At 50.2% G+C, this 26,970-nt stretch overlaps 1 protein-coding gene across 13 annotated transcripts in view; it reads right to left on the bottom strand.

Annotated features, from left to right (window-relative positions):
* Positions 1-26,970, bottom strand: part of KMT2D (lysine methyltransferase 2D) — a 111,751-nt gene that overhangs the window by 41,465 nt on the left and 43,316 nt on the right. For 11 of the 13 annotated variants that reach the window (XM_077923992.1, XM_077923997.1, XM_077923991.1 and 8 more), the window contains 20 exons: positions 26,203-26,307; positions 24,619-24,800; positions 22,415-22,579; positions 22,064-22,173; positions 19,519-19,566; positions 19,006-19,245; positions 16,998-17,144; positions 16,793-16,909; positions 15,209-15,345; positions 12,922-13,105; positions 12,119-12,199; positions 9,819-9,935; positions 9,305-9,481; positions 7,335-7,425; positions 6,469-6,704; positions 4,894-4,967; positions 4,213-4,263; positions 1,893-3,653; positions 314-490; positions 25-173 (listed from right to left, as the gene is read on the bottom strand). In XM_077923992.1, coding sequence (XP_077780118.1) covers positions 25-173; positions 314-490; positions 1,893-3,653; positions 4,213-4,263; positions 4,894-4,967; positions 6,469-6,704; positions 7,335-7,425; positions 9,305-9,481; positions 9,819-9,935; positions 12,119-12,199; positions 12,922-13,105; positions 15,209-15,345; positions 16,793-16,909; positions 16,998-17,144; positions 19,006-19,245; positions 19,519-19,566; positions 22,064-22,173; positions 22,415-22,579; positions 24,619-24,800; positions 26,203-26,307 — 4,349 coding nt within the window. The remainder of the gene's footprint in view (positions 1-24; positions 174-313; positions 491-1,892; positions 3,654-4,212; positions 4,264-4,893; positions 4,968-6,468; positions 6,705-7,334; positions 7,426-9,304; positions 9,482-9,818; positions 9,936-12,118; positions 12,200-12,921; positions 13,106-15,208; positions 15,346-16,792; positions 16,910-16,997; positions 17,145-19,005; positions 19,246-19,518; positions 19,567-22,063; positions 22,174-22,414; positions 22,580-24,618; positions 24,801-26,202; positions 26,308-26,970) is intronic. The other 2 variants (XM_077923999.1, XM_077924001.1) reach the window with 2 other exon arrangements.

Raw genomic sequence — 26,970 nt, 5'->3', positions numbered from 1 at the left:
CCTAAATGGCACCACGCGACTCACCTGCCATTGATATCCATGGTAGAAGGGGTCGCTGATGGAGGGGGGCGGGCAAGTCGCTCGTCCTGCACGTAGGGCCCTTGCCCCATCACTCCACTGGGAAGTTTGCTCCCCGCTGGCGTGCCCCCCAAGCTGCCAAGCATTCCTTTGTCCTGGGAAAAGGGAGAGAGGAAGCCAGGCACAAGTGGATGTCAGTTGCTTTTTTGACAGCATAGTTTTTTTGGGGGTGGGGTGGGGAGGTAGAGGGGGCCTCTCTAAGAAACCCATAATATGCCCCGGCCTCACGCGTTACCTGCACTGTTGGATAAGGAGTCATGCTCCGGTTCATCTGCTCAAAGGCCTGGCTGCCACCCTCCGGGTTCCACGACGCCTGGGCGTTGTTGGCCGCTGCGGCTGCACTTTCCTTCTCTTGCCTCAAGTTGTTCCTCTGGATCTGCTGGCGGATGAGGAACTCGCGGAGTCTCTGCCGCTGATGGGAGGTAACCGGAGAGACAGGGAGCAGGCCGTTAGTCTGAGGGTCTCAAGAGGGGCAGCCGGATTGGACTTCAAGGCGGCCCAAAGTGTGGCGCCACAAAGGAAAATAGGCACAGGCTAGGTAAGCAAGGATTAATGGGAAGGAGCAGGATCTATAAGCCAAACAGGGTGCAAGTAAATCAAATCGTAATATATAGCCAGTCTGGCCTGCAGTGTGCAGGTGGTCAAAGAGCCAGGACTCCAGGGTTCTGTATTCAGTTTTTTGGTTTATGGAAATATTTATGTAAACAATTTAGTCAATCAAGTCACCAAACATCCACTTCTCAGGAATCCAACATATTCCTAAAAACTGATTATGTATGCAGATCTTTTCTAAAATATGTTCTGCTTTAATATGCAATAGTGCTGCAGGTGTGAGGTATTATTTAAAGGTAAAGGTAAAGGGACCCCTGACCGTTAAGTCCAGTCGTGACTGACTCTGGGGTTGCAGCGCTCATCTCGCTTTATTGGCCGAGGGAGCCGGCGTACAGCTTCCAGGTCATATGGCCAGCATGACTAAGCTGCTTCTGGCGAAACCAGAGCAGCGCACGGAAACGCCATTTACCTTCCCGCCGAAGCGGTACCTATTTATCTATTTTTCATTTTGACAAAGTAATAATAATAAATAAAAAAATTAAAATGTGCTCCCCCGCACACGAGATGCCATTCCATCGTAACTATCAAGCCTCCCAAAATTACTGTTATCTCCTTAAACACCCTTTGCAAAAAAAATTGTGCTTATTTACACCCCCCACCACATGTATAAGTCGTCCCCGTGTATAAGACTATTTTGGGGGACTCCAAATTCAGAAAATGGGGGGAGATTGCCCAGAGTTGTTGAGACACCAATCACATGTTCCCCCAATGCACTATCTGTGTATAAGATGCCCACCAATTTTAAACATAATTTTAAAACAAAAAATCCTCGTCTTGTACGTGGAAAAGTACAGTAGCGCCAGTTTCTTGGCATCCCTTCCAACATAACAAAGAAGATTCCTGGTTTATTTGAGTTACTCTTACTGGTATTAAATGCCACCTCCAAATTAACTTAATAGTATTTTTTTTCCAAACCTATCCTTTGTTTTGTTTGTTTCTCTTACATTTGCTATTATAAAATAATTTTAAATACAAAACAAAACCCTATTTTGTCTCCTCTATCATTCTAAGCACCCGATTCTCCCATTTTCAGTTATGGGGTATCAGAGTTTTTAAGGGGCTAACCAGGCTGGGATAGCAGGCTTGTTGGTTTTTGAATGTCTGCTGTAGATTTTTTTCAATTTCGTTGTTCTATATGGGACAATGACAATAAAGATTATCGTATCATATTGTACCTGAAGCCAAGTAGCAGCCCTGCTTACCTGCCGAACTTTCTCCATCTCTGTCTGGGTGGCATTGCTGCCCATCGTCCCCTCCTGGCTGGCCGGCAGTTCCTGCAGCTCCCGGTTGGCGGCTCCGACCGCTCCCTCTTCCCTCTTGTCGCCTGAAGGCACCAGGCCTGTCCGCGGCAGGTAGGCCAAGGCGCCATCTTGTTGAGGTGGTGGCGGCTGGGGCAGAGCTGAGGGCGGGCGCAGCGGAGAGACGTTGTAGGAGTCTGCGGTGCCCTTGCTGGGGCCGAGGGGGCTCCCAGCTTGGTGGAACCCCGGTGAGGAGACGTAGCTTGTGCTCTGGGGCTTGCCGGGGGCAAAATGGCTGTTGATGCCGTGGGAAGGGGAGCTCTTGAGCGGTTCGCTGGGAGGAAAGGTGAAGCGCATCTGCTGGGCCTGAGTGCTCGGGAAGACGCTTGCCCCAGGGGAGCGAGCGAATTGGGGCTGCGGGCCGGGCTTAGGGGGGGCTTCGGAGGAGGGCGGCCCTGCCGGGAAGCCCCCAGTGGCAAGGGTATTATGGGAGCCAGGCATGGGCTTGAAGCCGGCCTCCGGCATCTGGGGGCGAGGGGGTTTGTGCAGGGGCGCGAAGGGGTCCCGTGACTGCGGCCGTGAAGGGGGGCGGGAGTAGGGGTCCGGGGACTGGAAGCGGGGGGTCACCGGGGACTGGCAGAAGGCTTCATTGGAGAGTGGCCGGGGTGTGAGGGGAGACTGGGAGCTGGACTGGGACTGGGGGCTGGCGGGGACGCGTGAGAAAGGGTCGGAGGGCAAGGAGCGGGGTGGCAGGGCACAGCAGCTTTCTGGGGGCGGGGGCTGAGGCCTCGGCGTCAGGGGAGGCTGAGCGTAGGGGTCCGGGTACGGCGACTGGCGGTAGAGGTCGGCCTGGCTGGGGGGAGACGCGGCCAGAGGGTGGGCGTCGGGAGGCCGGTGCCCCAAGCCCGGGCTCTGCGGCTCGACCTGAGACTGGCGGGGAGTGAGCGGGGCCTTGAAAACATCCGGAGCCTTCATTTCGGCCAGGTGGTGAGCACCGGACGGCGAGTCGCCGTAGCTGCAGCCGTAGCTGGGGGAGCAGATCCCCGGCCCGGCCTCTTCCTTCTTGATGTCCAACCCTTTCTTCAGTTCCCCAAAAGGCGGAGGCGAGAGCAGGAGGGCAGCCCGCTGAGGGCTACCGGGCACCGACAGGTTCTCCAAGGACCCGGTGGGGCAGCGGGGCTTGAGGAAGTGGTCTGGCGTGGAGGGCTGGTGCCTCGGGGTCCCCGGAGGGGTGGGCTGGAAGTCCCCGGGCTGCGGGGCCGGGCGAGGGTTCGGCAGGAGCGGAGACTGTCCGGAGGAAGAGGAGGATGAGGAGGACGAGGACGAAGCAAAGCCAGCAGGCACTGTCGGGCTCTGGCCCACCGAGGAGGGAGAGGGGAAACCTGAATCCGGCGGGGGGCAGGCCACGCCGTAGGGCTCGTGCAAAGGCACTGGAGCTGGGGGCTGGGCACTGGCGGCAGAAGAGGGGAGCTTGAGGAAGAGCTCGCTGGGCGACTCGACGCCGCCGGACCCGCTGGGCAGAGCTGCGGCGTTGCTGACGTAGAGCGGCTGCCCTGGCACAGAGGCGGCGGGAGGAGGAGGGGGCAGCGGAGGCGGAGGAGGCGGCTGGGAGGCCGCGGTGGGCAGCGCCCCCTGCTGGGGCGGGATGCGCAAGTGTAGGGCCGGCCGGTCTGGCCTGCGCAGCACCTCGACTTTGGTCTGCTTATTGATCTGGCTCTCGGCTTGCTGCGAAAGACAGAGGAGGAGGCGGAGCGTCAAAAGGGCGCCGTCAACACCCGGGCACACAAGACACCCATTTGCTGACACCTTCACACAAACACACACACACACACACGGTGAAAAGGGGAGGCACAGGGGGGAAATCCAGGTGATGGGACATATTCTGTCCTCAGGGACAGGAGGGAAAGCATCTGAGATGCACCCAAAGGAACCTCAGAGAGGACCAAGAGTTTCCGCCCTCTTTACAGGGGTTCCAGAAAAGTACCTGTGCTAGTCTGTTGCAGCAATGCAAAGAATCTTGGGGGGCCCCTTAAAGACTAAATCTCACATATGTATTTCTAACTCCTGTCTCTCTGCTATCAAGGCTTCTGAACTGATTAACAAGAAAAACCTATCGCATAAGAATCCTACACACGAAGGCAGCACAAATAATTTGGATTTTCCTTGGCGCAGGAACTAGTTCCACAGACAATTACACGGTGGTTCTGGCACAGCTTCCCCATTGGGTTTTCCTGCTCAGCCCGTGCTACCCTACCTACTGGTTACGCCACTGCCCTTGGCTTACCTTCTGCACCTTGTTGATGCGATGGGCTGCCCGGTTATCTTTGGCCTTTTGCTGCAGAGAAAAACCCAAAATGAGAAAGGATGGCAGGAAAAACGCCCCCACCCCAAGGTTGGACCAATGCTCCTTTCCTAAATCACATAACTGGCCACTTTTTTAAAAAAAAATGTGTCATCATTTCACTTTGATTTTACATAGAGAGATACCTCGCATTACGAACTTAATTTGTTCCGGAGGTCCGATCTTAACCCGAAACCGTTCTTAACCTGAGGCATGCTTTTGCTAATGGAGCCTCCTGCTGCCGCCACGCGATTTCGTTTCTCATCCTGAGGTAACCCGAGGTACTACTTCTGGGTTAGCGGTGTTTGTAACCTGAAGCGTTTGTAACCCGAGGTACCAATGTATAAGATAAAAGTAACTTTGAAAAAGGTAAAGGACCCCTGGACGGTTAAGTCCAGTCAAAGGCGACTATGGGGTTGCGGCGCTCATCTTGCTTTCAGGCTGAGGGAACCGCCGTTTGTCCACAGACAGCTTTCCGGGTCATGTGGCCAGCATGACTAAACCACTTCTGGTGCAACTGTGACTTGCAGTAATTTGCAGAGTGCGAATTAATTTATTTCTTCTTACACACAGGAGGCCATCCCCTTGAAATTAAACTGAATCCTGTATTCACGGGCCACTTACCAAGTATGGGGCTTTGTCTGGGGCCGGCACCTTTCTCCAGAGCTTCATGATCTGCTTGCAACGACTGGACCAATCTGTGGAGGGATGGGGGAAAAGGAGGAGAGAGAACGAGGCTTACATGCAGGCCCAAAACCTTCCAAATCCAGAGATTTTGAACACCGGTTTGATATAAAGCTGAGGGAAAGAAGGCAAAGTGACAGACAGAAGCTTCTAAAAAGGCCAGTGTGTTTTCAAGACTGTTTGAGACCCACATGCAAATCTGTGCAAATCCATCATCAAGTCTGGACAGTGAGATCCAGCTCCAATGGCCTTCTGGCGGTTCCCTCACATGAAGCTACAGGGAACCGAGAGGGCCTTCTCAGCAGTGGCGTCCTCCCTGCAGAACGCCCTCCCTTCACATGTCAAGGAAATAAACAACTATCTGACTTTTAGAAGACATCTGAAGGCAGCCCTGTTTAGGGAAGTTTATCGGGAAGTTTTGTTACGTTTTTGTATGTGCTGGAAGCTGCCCACAGTGACTGGGGAAACCCAGTCAGATGGGCAGCATATTAAATAATAGCATCATAATCATTATTATGCAGAGCCGCAGAACATACCACCGCCCTCGCTGGCTAAGCGTCTTCTTTAGAGCATCACAGACTTCTACTGAGTGAGAGGCAGGAAGACAGGCCACTAGGCAGCTAGACTGGTGACTGGGAGTGGCCGCCAAGATGCTGACCTTTAAAACCCTAAATGGCCTTGAAGGAGCATATCCACCCCTATCATTCAAGCCCAGACACTGAGGTCCAGCTCCGAGGGCCTTCTGGCGGTTCCCTCCCTGCGAGAAGCGAAGTTACAAGGAACCAGGCAGAAGGCCTTCTTGGTGGCGGTGCCCACCCTGTGGAATGCCCTCCCATCAGATGTCAAAGAAATAAACAACTATCTGACTTTTAGCAGACATCTGAAGGCAGCCCAGTTTAGGGAAGTTTTTAATGTTTGATGTTCTATCGCTTTTATATTATTATTATTGTTATTATTATTATTATTATTATTATTATTATTATTTATTATTATTATTATTATCATCATCATCATTATTATTAATGTTCTGTTGGGAGCCACCCTGAGTGGCTGGGAAAACCCAGTCAGATGGGCGGGGTATAAATAAGTTGTTGTTGTTATGCCACAGGGGAGGAAGTGGGAGGGATAATAATACAGTGGACTCTCAGGTTGCAAACATGATCCATGCGGGAAGCATGTTTGCAACCCACAGCACCGCGTCTGCGCGGGTCACGATTCAGCGCTTCTGCACATGCGCAAAGTGCGATTTAGTGCTTCTGCGAAAGCACCGGTTCCGGTACTTCCAGGTTCACCCGGTGCGCAACCCGAATTCACACAACCCAAAGTGTCTGTAACCCAAGGTATGACTGTAATATAATAATTTATTATTTATACCCTGCCCATGTGGCTGGATTTCCCCAGCCACTGTGGGCGGCTTCCAACAAAAGATTAAAAATAGATTAAAACATCAGTCATTAAAAACTTCTCTAAACAGGGAGGAGAGAGAGAGAAACAGAAAAAGGAAGAGCCACCCACCTGGGTAGTCTTGCTTGAGGTTGGGGAAGTTCATGTTGGCATAGAGGACGGGCGAGATGGTGGAGAGCTCTCCCAGCTCTTCATCTTTCTCCCAGCGCTGCAAGCTCCGCTGGTTGTACGACAGCCCGTCGCTCTCCCCCTCCGTAGTGGGCGTGGTGGGGGTGGACGCCGCAGAGCTGCTGGCCCAAGGGCTCTCTGGCTCACACTGCTCGGGGCTAAAGAAGCCACTCCTCTCCCTACGTGGGCGAGGGGGGAGAAAGGAGAGAAACAAGGCGTGTTGGATAAAAGGTTCAGGGATACCGGCTAGATGGAATAGGTAAAGGTAAAGGTAAAGGGACCCCTGACCATTAGATCCAGTCGCGCACGACTCTGGGGTTGTGGCGCCCATCTCGCTTTACTGGCCGAGAGAGCCGGTGTACACCTTCTGGGTCATGTGGCCAGCATGACTAAGCCGCTTCTGGCAAACCAGAGCAGCGCATGGAAACACCGTTTACCTTCCCGCCAGAGCGGTACCTATTTATCTACTTGCACTTTGACGTGCTTTTGAACTGCTAGGTTGGCAGGAGCTGGGACTGAGCAACGGGAGCTCACCATGTCACGGGGATTCGAACCGCCGACCTTCTGATCGGCAAGTCCTAGGCTCTGTGGTTTAACCCACAGCGCCACCCACGTCTCTTTGGATGGAATAGAAGAAGCGCCTAAACCCAAGGGGTGGGGGGAATCCTTCCAGGTGCGGTTGGAGCCCAACTTCCACCCCCACCCCCAGCCATCACTCACGAGGTCAAGGATGTGTTGGAGCCCAGCAACATCCAGAGGGCTCCACCGCCGGTGGTCTAAGAGAGAAGACGCCAGTGCGGGCGACCTACCTGCTATCAAGAAATGGGGACTGGCAAACCCCTGAGTAGGTCTCCATCGGCACAGCGGGTTGAAGGGGCCCAAGGGAGACCCCGGCGCCACCTAGAAACAAGAAAAGTTGGATCACAGAGCTGGAATCAAGAGGCGCTTCTCCTCCCCACTGTTAGGGTGCGAGCTGCAAACTCTCGACGGGTTCCTTTCTTCGTCTCAGCAGAAGCGACTCAGAAAGTCTCCCTGCATCTTTGCAGCAGCAGAGTCCGGTGAATTCCCACGACAGGAATAACACCCTCACCTTCCCAATTCTCCTCTAAAGTCTTTTATTATTTACAAGTTGCATATAGTGCAATGGGTCTACGTATAAAATAAGAAGCAGAGCGATATACAGATCTCTGCTCCCTTCAGGCATCCAGCCAGAGAGACAGGCTCACGGACCATCACTGACTGCCTCTCACACTACTGCCTCTCTCCTCCTCCAGACTAGCCCTGATAAGGACACCTGTGGCCGGCCAGAATTCTGGTTGCTAAGCAGATGTTGCCAAGCGTGCCTCAAGGATGCGTTTCAAGGCCGTGCTTCAAGGCTTGTTTCAAGCTTATTTTGGCAGCGCACCAAAACACCCACAACCCCAAAGACACACTGCTTTCTGTCCGGCAGCAGTTTCACGTAGGGGGTGTTGCCAGTCCCGCCGGGGATCAAACCTGGAACCGTCGGTACAAAAGGCACACAATCTACCACCGAGCCCTTTCACAAAAAATGAAGGCTTCCAAGCACACAAAGTGCAGGTGCTTTGGGCTGAAGTGCTAAAAAGCCCGCAAAAAACAAACAACCCATTTGAAGACTTATGATGTAGCAACAAAACCACCACCACTCAAAACCACCCAAAAACTTGCCTTGCCTGGTTACTTGAATAAAATTCTCATATACCACATGCAAATACCCACTTCCTATTTACTAGCCAAGTTGAAATAACTTCTTTCTATCTACCAGCCCTAGCGATGTACTATAGCTACGGCTGGCTGATATTATTGAAAAGGTCTGAGTATAACGGCTGCCTAAGTCCAAAAGTGAAACTAAAACACCAATAGTCTGGACATCACAATGTAAGGTAAAAAGGTAAAGGACCCCTGGAGAGTTAAGTCCAGTCAAAGGTGACTCTGGGGTTGCGGCCCTCATCTCGCTTTTCAGGCTGAGGGAGCCGGCGTTTGTCCGCAGACAGCTTTCTGGGTCATGTGGCCAGCATGACTAAACCACTTCTGGCGCAATGGAACACCATGATGGAAACCAAAACGAATGGAAATGCCGTTTACCTTCCCGCCACTTGTGTGCTTTCGAACTGCTAGGTTGGCAGGAGCTGGGACAGAGCAATGGGAGCTCAATCCATTGCAGGGATTCAAACAGCCGACCTTCTGATCAGCAAGCCCAAGAGGCTAAGTGGTTTAGACCACAGCGCCAACCGCGTCCCACGTCACAATGTACAGAGCAGATAGAAAGCTGAGCTGGTTTTCATGTTGCATTGCCACTTATTTGATATTTATTTTATTTTTGTATGCGGCTAGGATATTTTTTAATACTTAGCAACATAAAAGTAAAGGTAAAGGGACCCCTGACCATTAGGTCCAGTCGTGGCTTACTCTGGGGTTGTGGCGCTCATCTCGCTTTATTGGCCGAGGGAGCCGGCATACAGCTTCCGGATCATGTGGCCAGCATGACTAAGCCGCGAACCAGAGCAGTGCATGGAAACACCGTTTACCTTCCCGCTGGACCGGTACCTATTTATCTACTTGCACTTTGACGTGCTTTCGAACTGCTAGGTGGCAGGAGCAGGGACCGAGCAACGGGAGTCCTAGGCCCTGTGGTTTAACCCACAGTGCCACCCGCGTCCCGGAACAAAAAAGTAACATTAAGCAAAACATCTGAAGGGGGCGGGAGAGACAGAGAGGAAAATGTGACTTGTGGCCCACGAACCTGGGCGTGGAAGCTCACCTTGCAGGAAAGGCCTCTGGCCCAGCTGCGAGCGGCTCGGGTCCCGAAGGCCTCCGGCCTCCGCTTCCGCCCCAGTGCAGTTGAGCTGCTGCTGCTGCTGTTGCTGCTCTCGCTCTGCAGACCCCAGGACGTCTTTGAAGAGCTGCTGGATGTCCTTGCTCTCCATTTTGGGCAGCTCTGTGGGGAAAAGGGGGCGGGAAAGCCACAGTGGAACGACAGGCGGCAAAAGCCCGTCCAAGAGAGCAACCACCTCAGCCGGGTGGCGGAACCCATCGGTCTCCAGTAAGGGCAGGCTGAATTGCAAGCGGGGGAGGTTAAATAGAGAGAGGTGCGCCGGTTATGGAGCAGCGACCGCGCTTCCTTTTCGTAGCCGCTAGCATCTACCCCTCATTCTAGAGCGGAGAGGAAGCCGAGGTTTCCCGACTCCCGGCCTCTCCCTTGCTTTCCACGGAGGGGTAGATCCTTGGCAGGGAGATGGGGGGGCAGAAGGGTCTATTCAAAGGGCCCGCCTGACCTTCAGTGGGGATTTTGTCAAGGTCGGAGCTGAGCACCCCCTCCCCCGGGGGTGTGGCTGGGTTCTCGGCACCTGTAGGGTCTGGAGAGGTCTTGGGCACCATCTGCTCTTCTGTGCCTGCAGGAGCAAAAACAAGAAGACCGCCGCCAAGCCCATCAGCACAGGGACAGGGAAGGTGCCTGCGCTCCCAAAAACGCGCCGGGAAGGATCATCTCCTCCGCTGGAAGCAGGGAGATAACCTCGCCTCGCTACACTTGCAGCGATACGGGAAGCAACCCGGGTAACTTTGCTTCCACCTGGCTTGCAGCTTGGCATCACTACCGTGGCAGCTGACATAGGCCAAGGAAGCAAGGCACTCCCTTCTGACGTTCCAAGTAAAAAAACCAGAAGCCTTTCTATTAGGAATTATAGGTACCGACACTCCAAAGGAACAGAAAAGACTATGTATGCAACAGCAGCAGCACGGATGCTACTAGCCCAGAGATGGAAAGAAGGAAGAGTCCGTACCAGAGAGGAATGGCAAAGTAAGCTGTTAGACTATGGTGAAATGGCAAAACTGACTCAGAGACCAAGAAGACAAGAAATTCAAGAAAGAATGGGGAAAGTTTATAATTTATTTAGGAGATCACTGATAGCAGATGAAAACGTTAGCAGGATTTTAATCCCACTTGTAATGTAACAAATATGTACTATGGACAATATGAATAGGTACAAAACACAGACTATGAAATAATATGCAGTTGGGAATGTTGACAATAGGGGTGCGGAGTCTCGAGATTCAGAGAAATCTCATTTTATGGATATGTATTTGGTGTTGTAATTAATTTGTATTGGTAGAATCAAATAAAAATTATTTCAAAAAGGGAGGGGCCATTAGCAATGGCAAGAATCAGGTGCTCTGATACGGGGCTACTGTTCGACTAAGCTCTGCTCCTTTTTGCATCAGCGGAAAATTCCTCCCAATGAGGGTGGGCTGCTGGGAACATGTTACGGCCGGTGCTTCCCTACGTGGCTCCTTTTGCTGTGTGTTGCCTTCCCGACAGAATCAAAAGAAGAAGGGAGGAGAACACCAGAGCGCACTGCGTAATTCCAATTATTATAAGATTACGTCAGCATTGGAAATACGTGCCAATTTATTTTACTGGATATCATGGATTTGGGGACGCAGCTCTCATTGGTACGTTTTAAAATTTGCATCACATTTCCGGTTTTCATTTTAAAGTTTATTTTAGCAGCATTTTAAGCAGTACTTACTTCCCAGGGCATTAAGAGCAATTCCCCAACCTGGTTTTGGGCGAGGCAAGTAGCTTTGGTGGGGGAGACCTGGAGTGTGCCGTTAGGAGTAAGAGGTCCAATAGAATCTGGGGTACACCATACTGAGAGAGGTGGACCAACATGTCTGACCCAACACAGGGCAACTCGAGTTTCTCAAAAGTGCAAGGAAGTGGTCACTTCAGAACAGGGAAAAGTCCCTTCCTGGCACCGTCTACGGTCAGTTTGCCACAACTGGATTTAGACAATGTAAATCACAGGGTTTTGAACATGCCAATTAAAATGTGAGCTCGTTTACACACAGCCACAAAATTTATTCACCTCATATCCACAAGGCCTAAAAACCCAGAGCATTATCAGGGTTCGGGGAGACAAGACTTAACCCCGCTCTGGTTGACTTTTGAGACTTTAGGAAAGCAATTTACAACTAAAGGTAAAGGACCCCTGGACGGTTAAGTCCAGTCAAAGGCGACTATGGGGTTGCGGCCCTCATCTCGCTTTCAGGCCAAGGGAGCCGGCGTTTCTCCACAGACAGCTTTCCAGGTCATGTGGCCAGCATGACTAAACCACTTCTGGTACAACGGGACACCATGACGGCAGCCAGAACACATCGAAATGCCGTTTACCTTCCCGCCGCAGTGGTACCTATTTATCTACTTGCACTGGCCTGCTTTCGAACTGCTAGGTTGGCAGGAGCTGGGACAGAGCAACAGGAGATCACTCCGTCATGGAGATTTGAACTGCCAACCTTCTGACTGGCAAGTCCAAGAGGCTCAGTGGTTTAGATCACAGCGCCACCTGCATTCCCACCTTTGACATAGTCACCTTTGACTGGACTTAACCGTCCAGGGGTCCTTTACTTTTACCTAAACCACAATTACATTACACTGTGCAGATTAACACAGGACTAAATGTGCTAAAAGAAGCTGCTTCGTGTTCTTCCTAGCAACCTAGCACAGACCCCTCATAAGGCAGAAGCATACCCCCCCACCCCAACTTTTACGCTCCTCTGAAGAACTCGTACTCACCGGTATTTTCAGTCTTGGCATCAGCAGTTTTCAAGTTGTTTTCTGGGGCTACTGCCTCCCTGCTGTCAACACATTCATCCCCTGGAAGAAGAGGGTGTTTTGTCGAACCAAGGTCTAGGACTGGCGGCCAAGCTCACCCCAAAGATGTGGTGGGCAGCTGGAAGCGAGCATCTTCTGCTTACTGCCAGCAGACCAATGGATTCGCTGAACGCTTTAATCTGACGCCGGGGCAAATGATTGAGGCGTATGTGGCTAGGCATCCATCAAACTGGGATCAAGCTTCGCCTTGTCTGTTGTTTGGTTATCGTGAAGTGCCCCAGGAAAGTTTTGACTGCTCTCCAACTGGCGAGGGGCAAAGGTAAGTTCCTGCACTTAGCCAGGAAGAACCAGATGCACAAATATAGGATGGGGGACACCTGGTTTACTAGCAGTACCTGTGAAAAGGATCTAGAGGTCTTGGTGGTCCTCAAGCTTTCTATGATCAACAGTGTGATGCAGCAGCAAAAAAAAGCAAACTCTGTTCTAATAAATCTACTTCAATCAACTAGAGATCTGTTTACTGAGGGTAAAGCCTGGGTACTGAATCCAGTTCCTCACCTCTTGGGTTACACAAAGCTGTGTAACTTGGCTGAGCTGAAGCTCAGGTAGCAGAATGTTCGGCTTTTTTAAATTGCGCCTGCTTCTTTTGAATCTCAGGAGTGTCTGGTAAGTTATTTCAGCTTATGTCTTTATATGTTCTGCCCTTGCACTTGGAGACCTTTGCATTTCAAGTCACTGACAAGTCGAATAAGCACAGCTCATACCTTTGGGCTGAACCGAAGGGTCTTTCCCGTCCACCGGTCCTTTCTGAAGCATGCTGAAATCCACCTTGGGCCTGGGAGCCCCCTGGCCAACGGGAGGGTGGGCAGTTCCATCCCTACCCACACCGCCGGCTGCCAGCAGTGCCTTTCTGCTCAGGTCTAGGAGGGCCTTTCCAAAAAAGGCTTCCTGTCAAAAGAGGTGAGAGAAGGAACCGAAAGAACAGAATGAGATGGTATATTCCGAGTAAAAAAAAACTGGGCCTCCCTGGAAAGCTAACCTCCAACCCCTCTGGCCCAAAAGGAACAAAAGCACACACCCAAACTCTATTTGCTCATACAGTGGTACCTTGGTTCGTCAATGGCTTGGCTCTAGAACATACAGTGGTACCTCTAGATACGAACGGGATCCGTTTCGGAGCCCCGTTCGCATCTAGTGGTAAATGTATCTAGCGACGGCACGTCTGCGCACGCATGTGTTGCTTTTCTCCGCTTCTGCGCACACGCGTGACGTCATTTTGAGCATCTGCGCATACGCAAGCAGCGAAACCCGGAAGTAACGCGCTCCATTACTTCCGGGTTGCCGCAGAACGCAACTCGAATGCGCTCAACTCGAAGCGTATTTAACCCGAGGTATGACTGTATTGGCTCCCCAATGCGGCAAACCCAGAAGTGTTCCAGTTTGCAAACATTTTTTGGAAGCCGAATGTCCGACGCAGCTTCCGCTTGGGAACAGGAAGCTCTTGCAGCCAATCGGAAGCTGCGCCTTGGTTTTCGAACAGTTTTGTGAGTCAAACGGACTCCTGGGATGGATTAAATTCGAGAAACAAGGTTCCACTGTATTAGGCAAAATTAATTCCTATTTTTTCTCCCTCTATTCCCTTTGGAGGAAATTCTGCGCTTGCCAGACCCCCCCCCCCACCCTTGGGAATGAATTGCAAGAATGAAATTGTATCTGCAGGCTTGACACAGTATTACTGATCAGCAGCAGCAGCAACTCACACAAATGGCAAGGTGTTCTCATTCTCCATAGCCGTCTTTTAAAGATAAATTGCCAAAAGACAAGATTCTACAGCCTAATTAGACTATACTGTCATTGGGTTGCTGTTTTTATTTTGATGATATATATACAGTGGATGCTCGGATTGCGAACGTGATCCGTGAGGGAAGCACGTTCGCAATCCGCAGCGCCGTGTCTGCGCACGCGCAGGTTGCAATTTGGTGCTTCTGCGCATGAGCAAGCGTCCAAACCCGGAAGCAACCCGTTCTGGTACTTCTGGGTTCGGCGCAGTGCGCAACCCGAAATCGCGCAACCCAAAGCGTCTGTAACCCGAGGTATGACTGTATTGTGGTTGCATATTTTCATTTTCTTCTGTGAACCACCCTGAGGCCTCCTGTAGAGGGTGGTACAGACCTCCGGAATGAATTAAGTTCGTAACTAGAGGTAAAAAAGGTAAAGGTACCCCTGCCCCTACGGGCCAGTCTTGCCAGACTCTAGGGTTGTGCGCTCATCTCACTCTATAGGCCGGGGGCCAGCGCTGTCCGGAGACACTTCCGGGTCACGTGGCCAGCGTGACAAGCTGCATCTGGCGAGCCAGCGCAGCACACGGAAACGCCGTTTACCTTCCCACTATAAAGTGGTCCCTATTTATCTACTTGCACCCGGAGTTGCGTTCGAACTGCTAGGTTGGCAGGCGCTGGGACCGAATGACGGGAGCGCACCGCCAACCATACGATCGGCAAGTGCTAGGCGCTGAGGTTTTACCCACAGCGCCACCCGCCATTCCCCAACTAGAGGTACCACTGTATATAAATTCAATCAATCAATATTATACATTTTAGGTTAGGGGTCTGTACCTCACTTCAGCCTGTACCTCACTTATATAATTACTATTCAGCAACTCTAATAAGAGTAAGAGCTGTCTGACGGTGGAACGGTCTACCTTGGGAGGCTGCGGACTCTCCTTGGAAGTTTTTAAGCAGAGGTTGGGTGGCCACCTGTCCTGGATGCTATAGCTGAGATTCCTGCATTGCAGGGGGCTGGACTAGATGCCCTTTGGGGGTCCCATCCAACTTTGAATATTCTATTATTCTACTCTGCTTTTGCAAACATTCAGTCTGCAACTGAACATCTCACCGCACAACTGTCCACAACTTCCTCCCCTTCCCAGTTTGGACAGCAGAGCTTCCGAATGAAACCGAGAAGCAAAACGGCACCTGGCCGCACTTAAGAGAGAAGCGTTTTCTCCTCCAGCCCACGAAGGTAACCAATCAACCTGCGTGTCCCTCTTACCTGAAGGTAGGCAGGGAACATGTCCTCCAGCTTGCTCTTCTTCCTGCCCCGCCGTTTCTTCTTCTCGTCACCCTCAACCACTCCCTGCTCGGCGATGCCCTCCGCGGGGACTTCAGCAGGCGGGTTGGGTTGAGCCCCTGGCGTGGAGGCAAGTTTGAGCAGATATGAGCGTCTCTTTGAATTTCAGATAAGCAAGGCTGGGAGCAGCGAGCGGACCAGCTCTCCGGATCTCATGCTACTTTTACGGCTGCGGTGTGGAACCTGCAGCCCCCTCCAGACCGGGCTAGACCACACCCCCCCCATCGGATTTGAAACTGACAGCCTGCTGTCCGTTGAAAGAAAAATTATATGAAAATGATGCGCCGTTGGTATTTGACACCTAGTAAAGCAGCAAAAATGTGCAGAACCAGTTCAAATGTGTGTTGGAAATGTAAAAAGAAAGAAGGTGCTTTCTATCGTATGTGGTGGTCATGTGGGGTGCTAAAAGCATTCTGAGAAATGATACACAATTGGGGGGAAAAAGGTTTAAGATAATTTTTGTCAAAAAACCTGAGGCTTTTTTGTTAGGAAGTATAGGTGCAGAACTACCGTAAGAAAAGACTGTTTATGTATGCAACGACAGCAGCAAGGATGCTTTTAGCCCAGAGATGGGAAGAAGAAAAAGTACCGACCATAGAAGAATGGCAGACCAAGCTGATGGAATATGCTGAAATGGCAAGACTGACAGGAAAGATCAGAAACCAGGAAGACCAAGTATTTGTGAAAGACTGGAATAACTTTTTAACATATCTGAGAGACCACTGTAAGCAGTTGAAATCACTGGCAGGAATATGACGACACTTGTAAAGTAACATGAACTCTGGATATGATGGATATATAATAGACAGACTACAGTAAAAGATGCGGGGGGGGGGGGGGGATTTAGAAACAGAACCCATGGAGGGATGGAGGGAGGGAGGTCTGAAGGTTCGAGAGAAACTTTTCCTGGTTTTTGTTTTGTTTTGTATGTACAATCTTCTGCATGTTTGAAAACTTGGTGCAGCTAACTAAATAGATGCAAAAAGCACCTCATTTCAATAGCAAAATTTTGGATGTGGGATTCTCAGACTGTGGACTGAGAAATACATGGAAAGAGTTTTGTTTTCAAAGACATATCCCACTGTTAAGATACTAAAATAGGAAACAACATCCCGTACCAATAAAGGTAAAGGGACCCCTGACCATTTAGGTCCAGTCGTGGCCAACTCTGGGGTTGCGGCACTCATCTTGCTTTATTGGCCGAGGGAACCGGCGTACAGCTTCCGGGTCATGTGGCCAGCATGACTGAGCCGCTTCTGGCAAACCAGAGTAGCGCACGGAAACCCCATTTACCTTCCCGCCGGAGCGGTATCTATTTATCTACTTGCACTTTGACGTGCTTTTGAACTGCTAAGTTGGCAGGAGCAGGGGCTGAGCAAAGGGAGCTCACCCCATCGCGGGGATTTGAACCGCCGACCTTCTGATCGGCAAGTCCTAGGCTCTGTGGTTTGACCCACAGTGCCATAATGAATACGGGGGAACAAAATATACAAGCCATGCCCTTACCCTCCTCTGGATGCCCCTCAGCACCTGTCGACTCGCGAGAGGCTTCTGCCAATGCGGCCGAGCCCTTTTTCAACCGGGTGTGGGATTTCCGCTGCCGCACCATGAACCCTCCGATACCTGTCCCAGGGCAGAGGAGAGACGAGTCAACAAGACGAGAAGGGACCATTTCTGCTCCAAAGGCCTGGCCCAGGCACACAACACTCACCTGGGCGATATGGCTTCCGCTTCCGCTTCTTGACCTCCTCAGAGTCTTCCAGAAGACCCTTCGCCAAATCGGCCTCGGCTGCGGCTTCCCTCTCCGGGGTAGCAGGGGCTTCCAATTTGATCTCGCACTCCATGTGTTCAACGCTGACTACAGGCGGACAAGGAATGAGAATATGGGCGAATGCAATATTCCTTAACAAAAGGAACCTCAGTATAATTTTCCCCATGGAATACGATTCCGCGCGGGCACCAGTCCTCCTTTCTGTTGCATCACGCCTGCGCCTTTGTGTGCTGTGTGCAGGCACCTAACTGAACTCTCACATACATTTGCACATGTACACACACACACACACACAACTTGCCAACCCCAGGAACAGTATGTGGAAGGTTACCAGATAAGTCTCTCTCCCCTGTATTCCTCCTCAAAGAGTTCCCAGGTCCATAAAAGCAACACTTCTGGACTTTCAGTTTCTTGAAATTTGGGACCATGGACAACTTGATCTACAAAAGCACCCCACATTTGCTTCTACCCCACTATCAACGACCACCACCTACACTTCTGCATCATATACGCTCCATCACAACAAAAACTTTCCCACGCTAGCCAATGTCTAGAACAGGACACCTGTGCTGCCTCCCAGATGACAACCAAGCTATAAACATATTCATTCTCAAGAGATTACGTAATACAGATTACAAGCAGTTGTTGATCTAGCATGTTGGTTTTTGTTTTTTTACCAAGTTTGGAAGAGGAGGAACTGTGGCTCAGTAATAAGATCCAGATTCCACCTCCCCAAAACCACCAGTTTGGAGAGTTCTTCATTGCGCAAGGAAGTACCTTGGAGCCCAAGTCCCCAGAGAACCGCATTCTAACTTGTATCACCACCCAGGGTTGGCAGTACTGACTAAATGGAGGACAATATATATATATCAGTACTGCACTATAGGTAAAGGTAAAGGGACCCCTGACCATTAGGTCCAGCAGCGGGCGACTCTGGGGTTGAAGCGCTCATCCCGCTTTATTGGCCAGCATGACTAAGCCGTTTCTGGCAAACCAGAGCAGCGTACGGAAACGCCGTTTACCTTCCCGCCGGAGCTGTACCTATTTATCTACTTGCGCTTTGACGTGCTTTCGAACTGCTAGGTTGGCAGGAGCAGGGACCGAGCAACGGGAGCTCACCCCATTGCGGGGATTCGAACCGCCAACCTTCTGATCGGCAAGTCCTAGGCTCTGTGGTTTAACCCACAGTGCCATCCGCGTCCCATTGTATCATACATAACTTTAAAAGATAGAAACAAGGACTAACGGTTAAAAGCGACTTTGAAGGAGGGAGCATGAAGGAGCACAGGTCTTGCATTTTGGGCCTAGTTTGGGCCTAGTTTGGCCCTGAGGAGGGCTGCACTGAGGGAGAATGGTGGGAGCCACCCCCTCCTCTTGATCCTAATCCTGCATCTTCCCAGGAGCAGGAGGACAGTATAGATTTGGAACAGTGGTTTGCAGAGGGGCACAGTTCAGAAGTCAGAAGCTGGGAAATACTGGATGGGGAACAGCTAGCAGAAGAAACACTGGGGGAGAGAGTGAGTTAAGAGATTCACTGTCTCTGGAAAGCATTCTTCCACTCTCCCCAAGGTCAAGGAGAGCTGAGAAAGTGGCAGAACAGAAAGCACAGAGGGTACAAACTCAGGTTACAAAACGTAGGAGTGACGTAGATTAATAGGGACGGAGAGGGGAGTGACCTTAATTGGGAGCACCGCCATGCTAGAGAGATGCATTGTGTTGTCTCTTGCTGTGGTTATTAAAGATTCTAACTGGTAAGATGACAGATTTTCCTTTGTTCTGCTTAGCTACTGCCACGGGGGAGGAAGCCGATTCTGACACTGCTTTGCCCCAGCCATTCTGGGCAGCTTCCGACAATGATAAAACCAGAGTAAAGCACCAAACAATGAAGAACTTCCCTCCACAATACTTTAGCCCACACTCCCCTGAAGGTGGTGGGGATGGAACAAACCTTCAGCTTTCAGGATCTCGTCTCCCTCCACATCGCCCTCCTTTTTCTCTTCGGGGCCCAAGGGGTCAACCCCATCCAGCACACCTTCGCCATTGAGCGCACCCAGCGGCCGTGGTGTCGTCGGTGTCGTCGGGGTCTTGCGCGGCCGGCGCTTGTGCAGTGGCGACAAGGACAAGTTCCGCAACACCGCCATGCCCGTCTCTGTCAGCCAGACGCCTTCAAAGCGAAAATACTGGGGCTCTGTGGGGGAGAGGGTGAAACTTGGTAGGCAGGGCCAAACCAGCATGGTGCCACTGTGCATCCTTGTGGAGAACCGGCCTGAGCATTGATTTCTTCCCCTCCTTTCATCCACTACATACCCCCCCTTTTTCTTTTTTGACACCCCTCCTACAGTTGACAGCAGTAATTCAGAAGGACCAGAGCCTACATTTATTCCAGGCTCAGAAATAAGATCAGCACAGTATCTGGGTGCAGTGCCTGAGATTATAGATCACGAATGAGAAAGAAACTTACCCGGCTCCTTGATCTTCACCGGAATAATTTCTGGAGGGGGGACCGGAACTTTAAACAGAGAGAGAGAGAGAGAGAGAGAGAGAGAGAGAGACCCCCAAAAAGGTATGTTAGAAAGGGTATGTATTCAGTATTTTGTTTCTGTGTGTACTTCTCACAACATTGAGGACGGATAATTCCATTTTTATAAGAGTATCTACTTCAAGTAAATAGATAAACGAGCAAATTAAGTTAATTTGGATATGCAGAAAATGTTAGAAACAAATTTAAGGAACCACAGAAAGAGGGGGAAGGAAGCCGAGCTTTGAAATCCTGAAATGATTGTAAAATTATTGAAATGTATAAAATTGAAAATAATAATAATAGGATAATTCCTCCCCTCCAAAAATGTGCATCATTTATTCACTCACCCACCCAACCTTTCACCCTTAATCTGCTCCTTCACCTGCATTCCCCATGCGCCTGGAACACAGCCATGTCTTTTCTGCACCCAACCCCAAGCAATCTCAGTGGTATTACATTGAGCCATAATATCCACAAAACTCTACCACGTCCAGCTGACCACCACCCACAGCCCCTTTGCCCCACTTATCTTCTACTGTTTCACACCCACCCACCCCAAAATATCTTGCTGAAGTCCTCGTGCAGCAATGGCTTATCTACTTGTTCCAATATCCATTTCAAAAGAAGCAGCTACCATTAACTGACAATGAGAATCTCTTGCACACCAACATTTGGAGGGCAAGTCTACAGGTTATACCAGGGGTAGTTAACCTTTTTATACCTACTGCCCACTGATGCATCTTTTTTGACGGTAAAATTTCCTTACCTCCCACCAGTGCTTGATGGAAGGAGGATTCAGCTTGTGCCGTAGAACTCCCTACTGCCCACCTAGAATCCTGAAACGCCCATTAGTGGGCAGTAGGGACCAGGTTGACAACCCCTGGGTTACACTATTCCACATCCAATTCTTGGCTTCCTCAATTGCTGTCTAGGGCAGCTCTCTTTTCCATGACACTGGGAAACTGCTAAACTAGGAAGCAGCCTATCCAAACACAGAGATGGTTCTATGTACCCTTTGTATATATCTATGTTTCACAGTCCTCCTCTTCGAGCTTCTCCATTCTATTCCCTCCACCCACACTCTGTCGTCCATTTTATTCCTTCTCAACATTGTTTGCCATTCAGTGACTACAGGGCTGTTTTGGGTCTTTATGCACCCTTAAGTGTTTTCCCCGTAAAGATTTTCTGAACACCTGCAAATCAAGTATTCCGACACATCCCTCTTCCGTGTGGGTGGTGTGGTTCAGGATATAGAACCACAGGAATACTCAACCTGTCTTCTTCTTCTTCTTATTATTATTATTATTATTATGCATAGTGATGCAGAAAGGAAGTAGACCTAAGATCCCCTCCCAAATTTTGAGCATCATGAAATCCTCCCCAGAGCCAGCTCAGGATTTGAGGGTCCCGTTGGCACAGTGTCCTTGGTGGGTTAGTGGGCCCCTTGATGGCTTTAGTCATCTGAGAGCTGTAAGGGTGGACAGCAGCAGTGGCTGCACACTAATGAGCACTAGGTGGCAGCAGCTAGGAGAGGCAGCTTCCCACAATGCCATGCAGCAACACTATGCTGGAGGAATTGTGGGAAGTAGGGCTGGGTGATACCTGGTTTTCATCATCGTGATATATCACCAGCTAAACATTGTGATGTACCGATATATCACAATGTTTAGGGTGGTACTATGTAGGTAAAAGATCCCTGGACGGTTAAGTCCAGTCAAAGGCGACTATGGGGTTGCGGCGCTCATTTCGCTTTCAGGCCAAGGGAGCTGGCGTTTGTCCAGACAGCTTTCCAGGTAATGGGGCCAGCATGACTAAACCACTTCTGGTGCAACGGAACACCATGACGCCGAAGAAGAGTGCACGGAAACACCGTTTACCTTTCCACTGCAGCGCTACCTATTTATCTATTTGCAGTTCGACATGCTTTCGAACTGCTAGGTTGGCAGGAGCAGGGACCGAGCAACGGGAGCTCACCCCGTCGCGGGGATTCAAACCGCCAACCTTCTGATCGGCAAGCCCAAGAGGCTCAGTGGTTTAGACCACAATGCTGTCTGGCTTCATGCTTTCCCCCCACATGGTGATTTTTGCATGGAGCACACAGCGCATGATTCGCGTTCTGTTGCCAGTTCAAGAATTATGAACCAATATCACGATATGGAAGTGAAACCGGTTTTGGATAATATATTGCCCAGCCCTAACACACATTGGAATTCAAAATATGTTGGCAGGTCAAAAGCTATAAAAATCAGTTATCATGATATGGACTTTAAACTGGTTTTGGGCAATAGATTGATACATCGCCCAGCCCCAGTGGGAAACATAAAAAGGTCGCTGTCTGAAACCCTGGCACTCAAAACTGCAAGGAATGAACACCAGGGCAGGCTTCTGCAATGAGCCTTGCCACTGTACTGGGGACTTGGCATTCGCTGATGCTTCTTTCTGAAATGAATTTGGTTCGCAGGTCTCACACCTGTCTGGTACTCACCAACGGGCTTGACCACATAGGGCTGGCAGGAGGTACAGTCAAATCCTTCGTCTGCTGCCTGTTCGACTTCTTCCTCCGTGAATAGGTTGTCGCACACGGCATGCATCCACCTGGGAAGCACACAACAGGGTTTCAACGCACATACGGAGAGATTTTGCAGATTAAGTATGGGGAAGGGAATTCTCCGACATCTCAAAAGCTTGCCCTCCCTCTTCCCCCGCAAGGTGGAAACGTACAGGGAGAGAGTCAGCCACTTACAGGCGGGATCCAACATTGCCTGCATCTGTTGACGTGAAGATTACAACGGCCAATACTGCAATACCGGGTGGGTTAAGGAAAACTGGGGCTTACCTCTCACAGTGCTGGCACTGGATCAAGAGGTCGTCCTCCACATATTTCACATGGCAGATGGGGCAGGTGACAAGGCTGGCGCAGGGAGCACAGTGGGTGTAGTTGTTCTGCCATTCGCAGTGGAAGCCAGGCGAGACTGCTCCACACTGCACGCAGCAGACGCACCTGTCGAAGAGGGGTGGGGGCAGGGAATCAACACCAATTCTGCAATCCAATCTATCCCCCCGCCCCAAACAGCAGGCCAGAATTCCTCAACTTGAATGTGACCTATAATCACATACAGTGGTACCTTGGGTTAAGTACTTAATTCGTTCCGGAGGTCCGTTCTTAACCTGAAACTGTTCTTAACCTGAAGCACCACTTTAGCTAATGGGACCTCCTGCTGCCGCCACGCCGCCGGAGCACGATTTCTGTTCTCATCCTGAAGCAAAGTTCTTAACCTGAGGTACTATGGTATTTCTGTATTAGCAGAGTCTGTAACCTGAAGCATATGTAACCCGAGGTACCACTGAACATTCAACTCTACCTTGAGCAAGAGCACAACCTGCTTTTATTTAAAAAACGTTTCTGTACGACCTTTCGATTCTAACAAGGACACCAACACCACCAAGGCAGAAAATAGGACAAAACTAGTTTAAATGCTAAAATTAAAATAGAGGATTGAAAGACCAAGAAACTGCACACCAAAAATGATTAAAAACAAAGCAGGATAACAAGTGCCTTTTTGCTGCCTGCTTGCAAGTCTTCCGGGATAGGGCCAGCCTAACCACCTTGGGGAGGGATTTCCATAGCCTGGGTGCAACCACAGAAAAGGCTGCGTCTCGCGTTCCCACCAACCGAACCTTTTAGCAGTGAGGAATGTAGCAGGGCCTCAGAAGATGATCTCAATCTATGGGCAGGCTCATTCGGAAAGAGGACATCCTTCCATTATCTTGGCTCTATGCCATTTAGGGATTTACAGATAGGTGCCAGCACATGAACTGCAACTGAGTGCAGCCAATACTAAACCAGTGTATTCTTTTTTTAAAAAAAATGTTATATGGGACGAGATATAAATTGTAATATAGTACATTGCTGTATAATTTTGTGAAATAGTGTCATACCTCGGGTTACAGACATTTAGGTTGCGTTTTTTCAGGTTACGGACCCGCCGAAACCCGGAAGTACCGGAACAGGTTACTTCTGGGTTTCTGCGGTCGCGCATGCGCAGAAGCTCTAAATTGCGCGTGCGCATGGGCAGAAGCACCGAATCGCAACCTGCGTGTGAGCAGACACGCCTCTGTGGGTTGCGAACGTTGCGGTTTGCGAACATGCATCCCGCATGGATCACGTTCGCGACCCAAGAGTCTACTGTATGTTTAATAAAGATTTCAGATATTTATATAAAAAAAAGAAATCAATAGGTCACATCTACTGTGTAACATCTTAAATTATAAAATCTTTCAAAGCACCTATGCTTAGCATAAGTCACATTCCCAGTGCTTTTTTTCTAAAAAAAATGTTTAAGGGTACTCTCATTTTCCTACTCATACTGAAATACTGCCCCTCAATGAGGCCAAACTTAGATTCACAAAATGTTTAGGGGTATGCGTCCCCCCAGGAAAAAACCACTGCACGTTCCTGTAATTCCTTCAGTCAGATCATTATTAATATTTGTTAGATACATCATCAGAGTTCAAAACAAAAACAGCAGCAGGGAGCCTCCTCTTTTCTGTTATTTGTTTAACTGCAGCAAAAATAGCATGGCCAAAATAGGTAAAGGTAAAGGGACCCCTGACCATTAGGTCCAGTCGTGACCGACTCTGGGGTTGCGGCGCTCATCTCGCTTTATTGGCTGAAGGAGCCGGCGTACAGCTTCCGGGTCATGTGGCCAGCATGACTAAGCCGCTTCTGGCGAACCAGAGCAGCGCACGGAAACGCTGTTTGCCTTCCCGCCAGAGTGGTACCTATTTATCTACTTGCACTTTGACGTGCTTTCGAACTGCTAGGTTGGCAGGGGCTGGGACCAAGCAATGGGAGCTCACCCCGTTGCTGGGATTCGAACCGCTGACTTTCTGATCGGCAAGTCCTAGGCTCTGTGGCCAAAATATGGGGAATTAAATTCCATTCCGACAAGATAGGTAGAAAACAAGAAAGCCAAGCTCTCTTGATTTTGTTTGCCACACACAGGGCCCTTTAAAGCAGTCTTATGTCGTCTCTCTCACCATTTACACTTCCAGCCGCCCTTGGGCACAGTGTTGAGAGGCGGGTCCAGGCAATATGTGTGGTAGCTGATGTCACAATCATCGCAGAGCAGCAGGCGGGACGGGTCCGACGCTTTGCCACAAACCTCGCACACAATGCATTCCACGCAGCGCCAGCCCTTTAGCAGCATCACCTTGGTAATCTTTTTAAAAAATGGGGAAGAAGGAACAAAGACGTGTAAAAAAAAAAAAGGGAGACCTGAGTGCTTACGGAGATGCAAGGAGAGCTGCGGTTGTGTGAACAAACCTTCTTCGTCAAGCCCGATTCCTTTATGGCTCTTTAGAACAGCCGCCTCCCCTACATGAGTGTCGCTCTGAGGCCTGCTACCCAGGCAAGGGTAAAGGTAAAGGACTGCTGGACGGTTAAGTCCAGTCAAAGGCGACTATGAGGTTGAGGCGCTCATCTTGTTTTCAGGCCAAGGAAGCCGGCGTTTGTCCACAGACAGCTTTCCAGGTCATGTGGCCAGCATGACTAAACTGCTTCTGGCGCATGGAGAACTGTGACGGAAGCCAGAGCACACAGAAACGCCATTTACCTTCCCACTGCAGTGGTACCTATTTATCTACTTGCACTGGTGTGCTTTCGAACTGCTAGGTTGGCAGGAGCTGGGACAGAGCAACAGGAGCTTACCCCGTCGCGGGGATTCGAACTACTGACCTTCTGATCGAAGCTCAGTGGTTTAGACCACAGCGCCATCTGCACCCCCCTTTTTTTGCTGAGAATAGGGCAAAACGACAACTCCAGCTCCTCCTGTATAAATTAACCTGTAAGAGCTTGCCATTTCCTTGTCAGGAACCAAACTTTGCAGATTCTGTACACTTCAGATCTCAGGAGAGCAAACAGGGCCTTCATAGATCAGGACAGTTGAAGGTTCAGCTTCCTATTTCCTTCCTAGGCCCATTCCTACATGACTGTTGTCCCTATGCACACATATTCCATGAGCCCCCCCCCCCAACCACTTGAAAGTAAAGAAACAAAAGCCAACCCTCTTAGATGGGTCCGCCCCGCCAAATTCCACTAACATCTAAATTAGGAGTGTCACACTCTATTAGACTAGATCAGGGGTCTGCAACCTTTAAGACAAAAAGAGCCACTTGGACCCGTTTCCGAAGAAAAAACAACAACTGGGAGCCGCAAAACCATTGCGACATTTAAAACAAATATATCTCCGGAGCCGCAATCTGACAGCGGGTGGGAAGGTGACGTCGGGACGGTGCGTGACTAACACACGCACTGCCCCCATGCGAGGTCACAGCCAGTACAGCACCCACCACAGTGAGGAGTGTCGGGGCGCACAATGCGCCTACTCCCCTTGCTAGTATCCGCCCCGGAGCCGCGGCAAAGATGTAAAAGAGCCACATGCGGCTCCGGAGCCGCGGGTTGCAGACCCCTGGATTAGATTATCAGATTATCAGGCAATACGGGACATATTTAGCTCAAGAACTGAGCACGGTGAGAAGTCATGGGTCCTTTAAGAGAGGAATCATTATTTAAATAATAATAATGGGGAGAGGGAGTGCTGTTTCACACAGAGCAGGCCTTACCTTGCTGTTGACGCAGTAAGGATGGTAACATTGAGAGCACTGGGAGCACGCCAGGAGGTGGCCCTCAGCACCACGGCCAAAGCTACCACACACCACACACATATCCTGTCAAGGAGGGAGAGGCAGGTTAAAAGAGGCCTTGCAATGCTCCAGAGAAACAACCTCTATTTTTTAATATAAATATTCCAACCGTTCCACAGATGCAAGGTAACGTGCAACCACAATTCGCCCCCCTCCCTAAAAGGAGTAACCAAAGGCTGCTAACCGATAGCTTATAAACACCCTAGCTTTTCTTTTCTTTTAAAGTGATTGAATAATTTTAATGAATTTGCAAGCTCCCAGCCGGGGCAAAAGGAATAAAGCTTATTGTTCGCAGCAATGAAACAGGGAATGGGGAGGCTAGCTGTCCACCAAAAGGAATCTTGGCAAAAGGAGTAACACACCTGAGCCACAGGAATTCAGCGATAAGCAAGTTCAAGGCCTATCAATACTGGATGAACTCTAGGTTTCAAAGATGTACCCCATTGTTGACTTCAGCTGGGTGCTATCAGCTACAGCAGGGCTGGGCAACCACCAGATCTCGCTTGACTCCAACCAAACATTTGGGGTGATGGGTGTTGTAGTTCAACAACACCCACTGTGCCCCATCCTTCAGCTACAGCTGTCTGTGGGGCTTCTTATTAGAAGGAGCCAGAGTTTCAGGTAGAAAGGCAAACTCTTATCCTCTCGGGGCGGCTAGGAACCAGTCAAGAGACGCACCTGGCTGTG

This window comes from Podarcis muralis, chromosome 2 (genome assembly GCF_964188315.1).
Source record: "Podarcis muralis chromosome 2, rPodMur119.hap1.1, whole genome shotgun sequence".
Taxonomy (NCBI): Eukaryota; Metazoa; Chordata; class Lepidosauria; order Squamata; family Lacertidae; genus Podarcis; species Podarcis muralis.
Note: the sequence above shows the minus strand (reverse complement) of the source record. Positions and strands in the feature narration are given on the sequence as shown.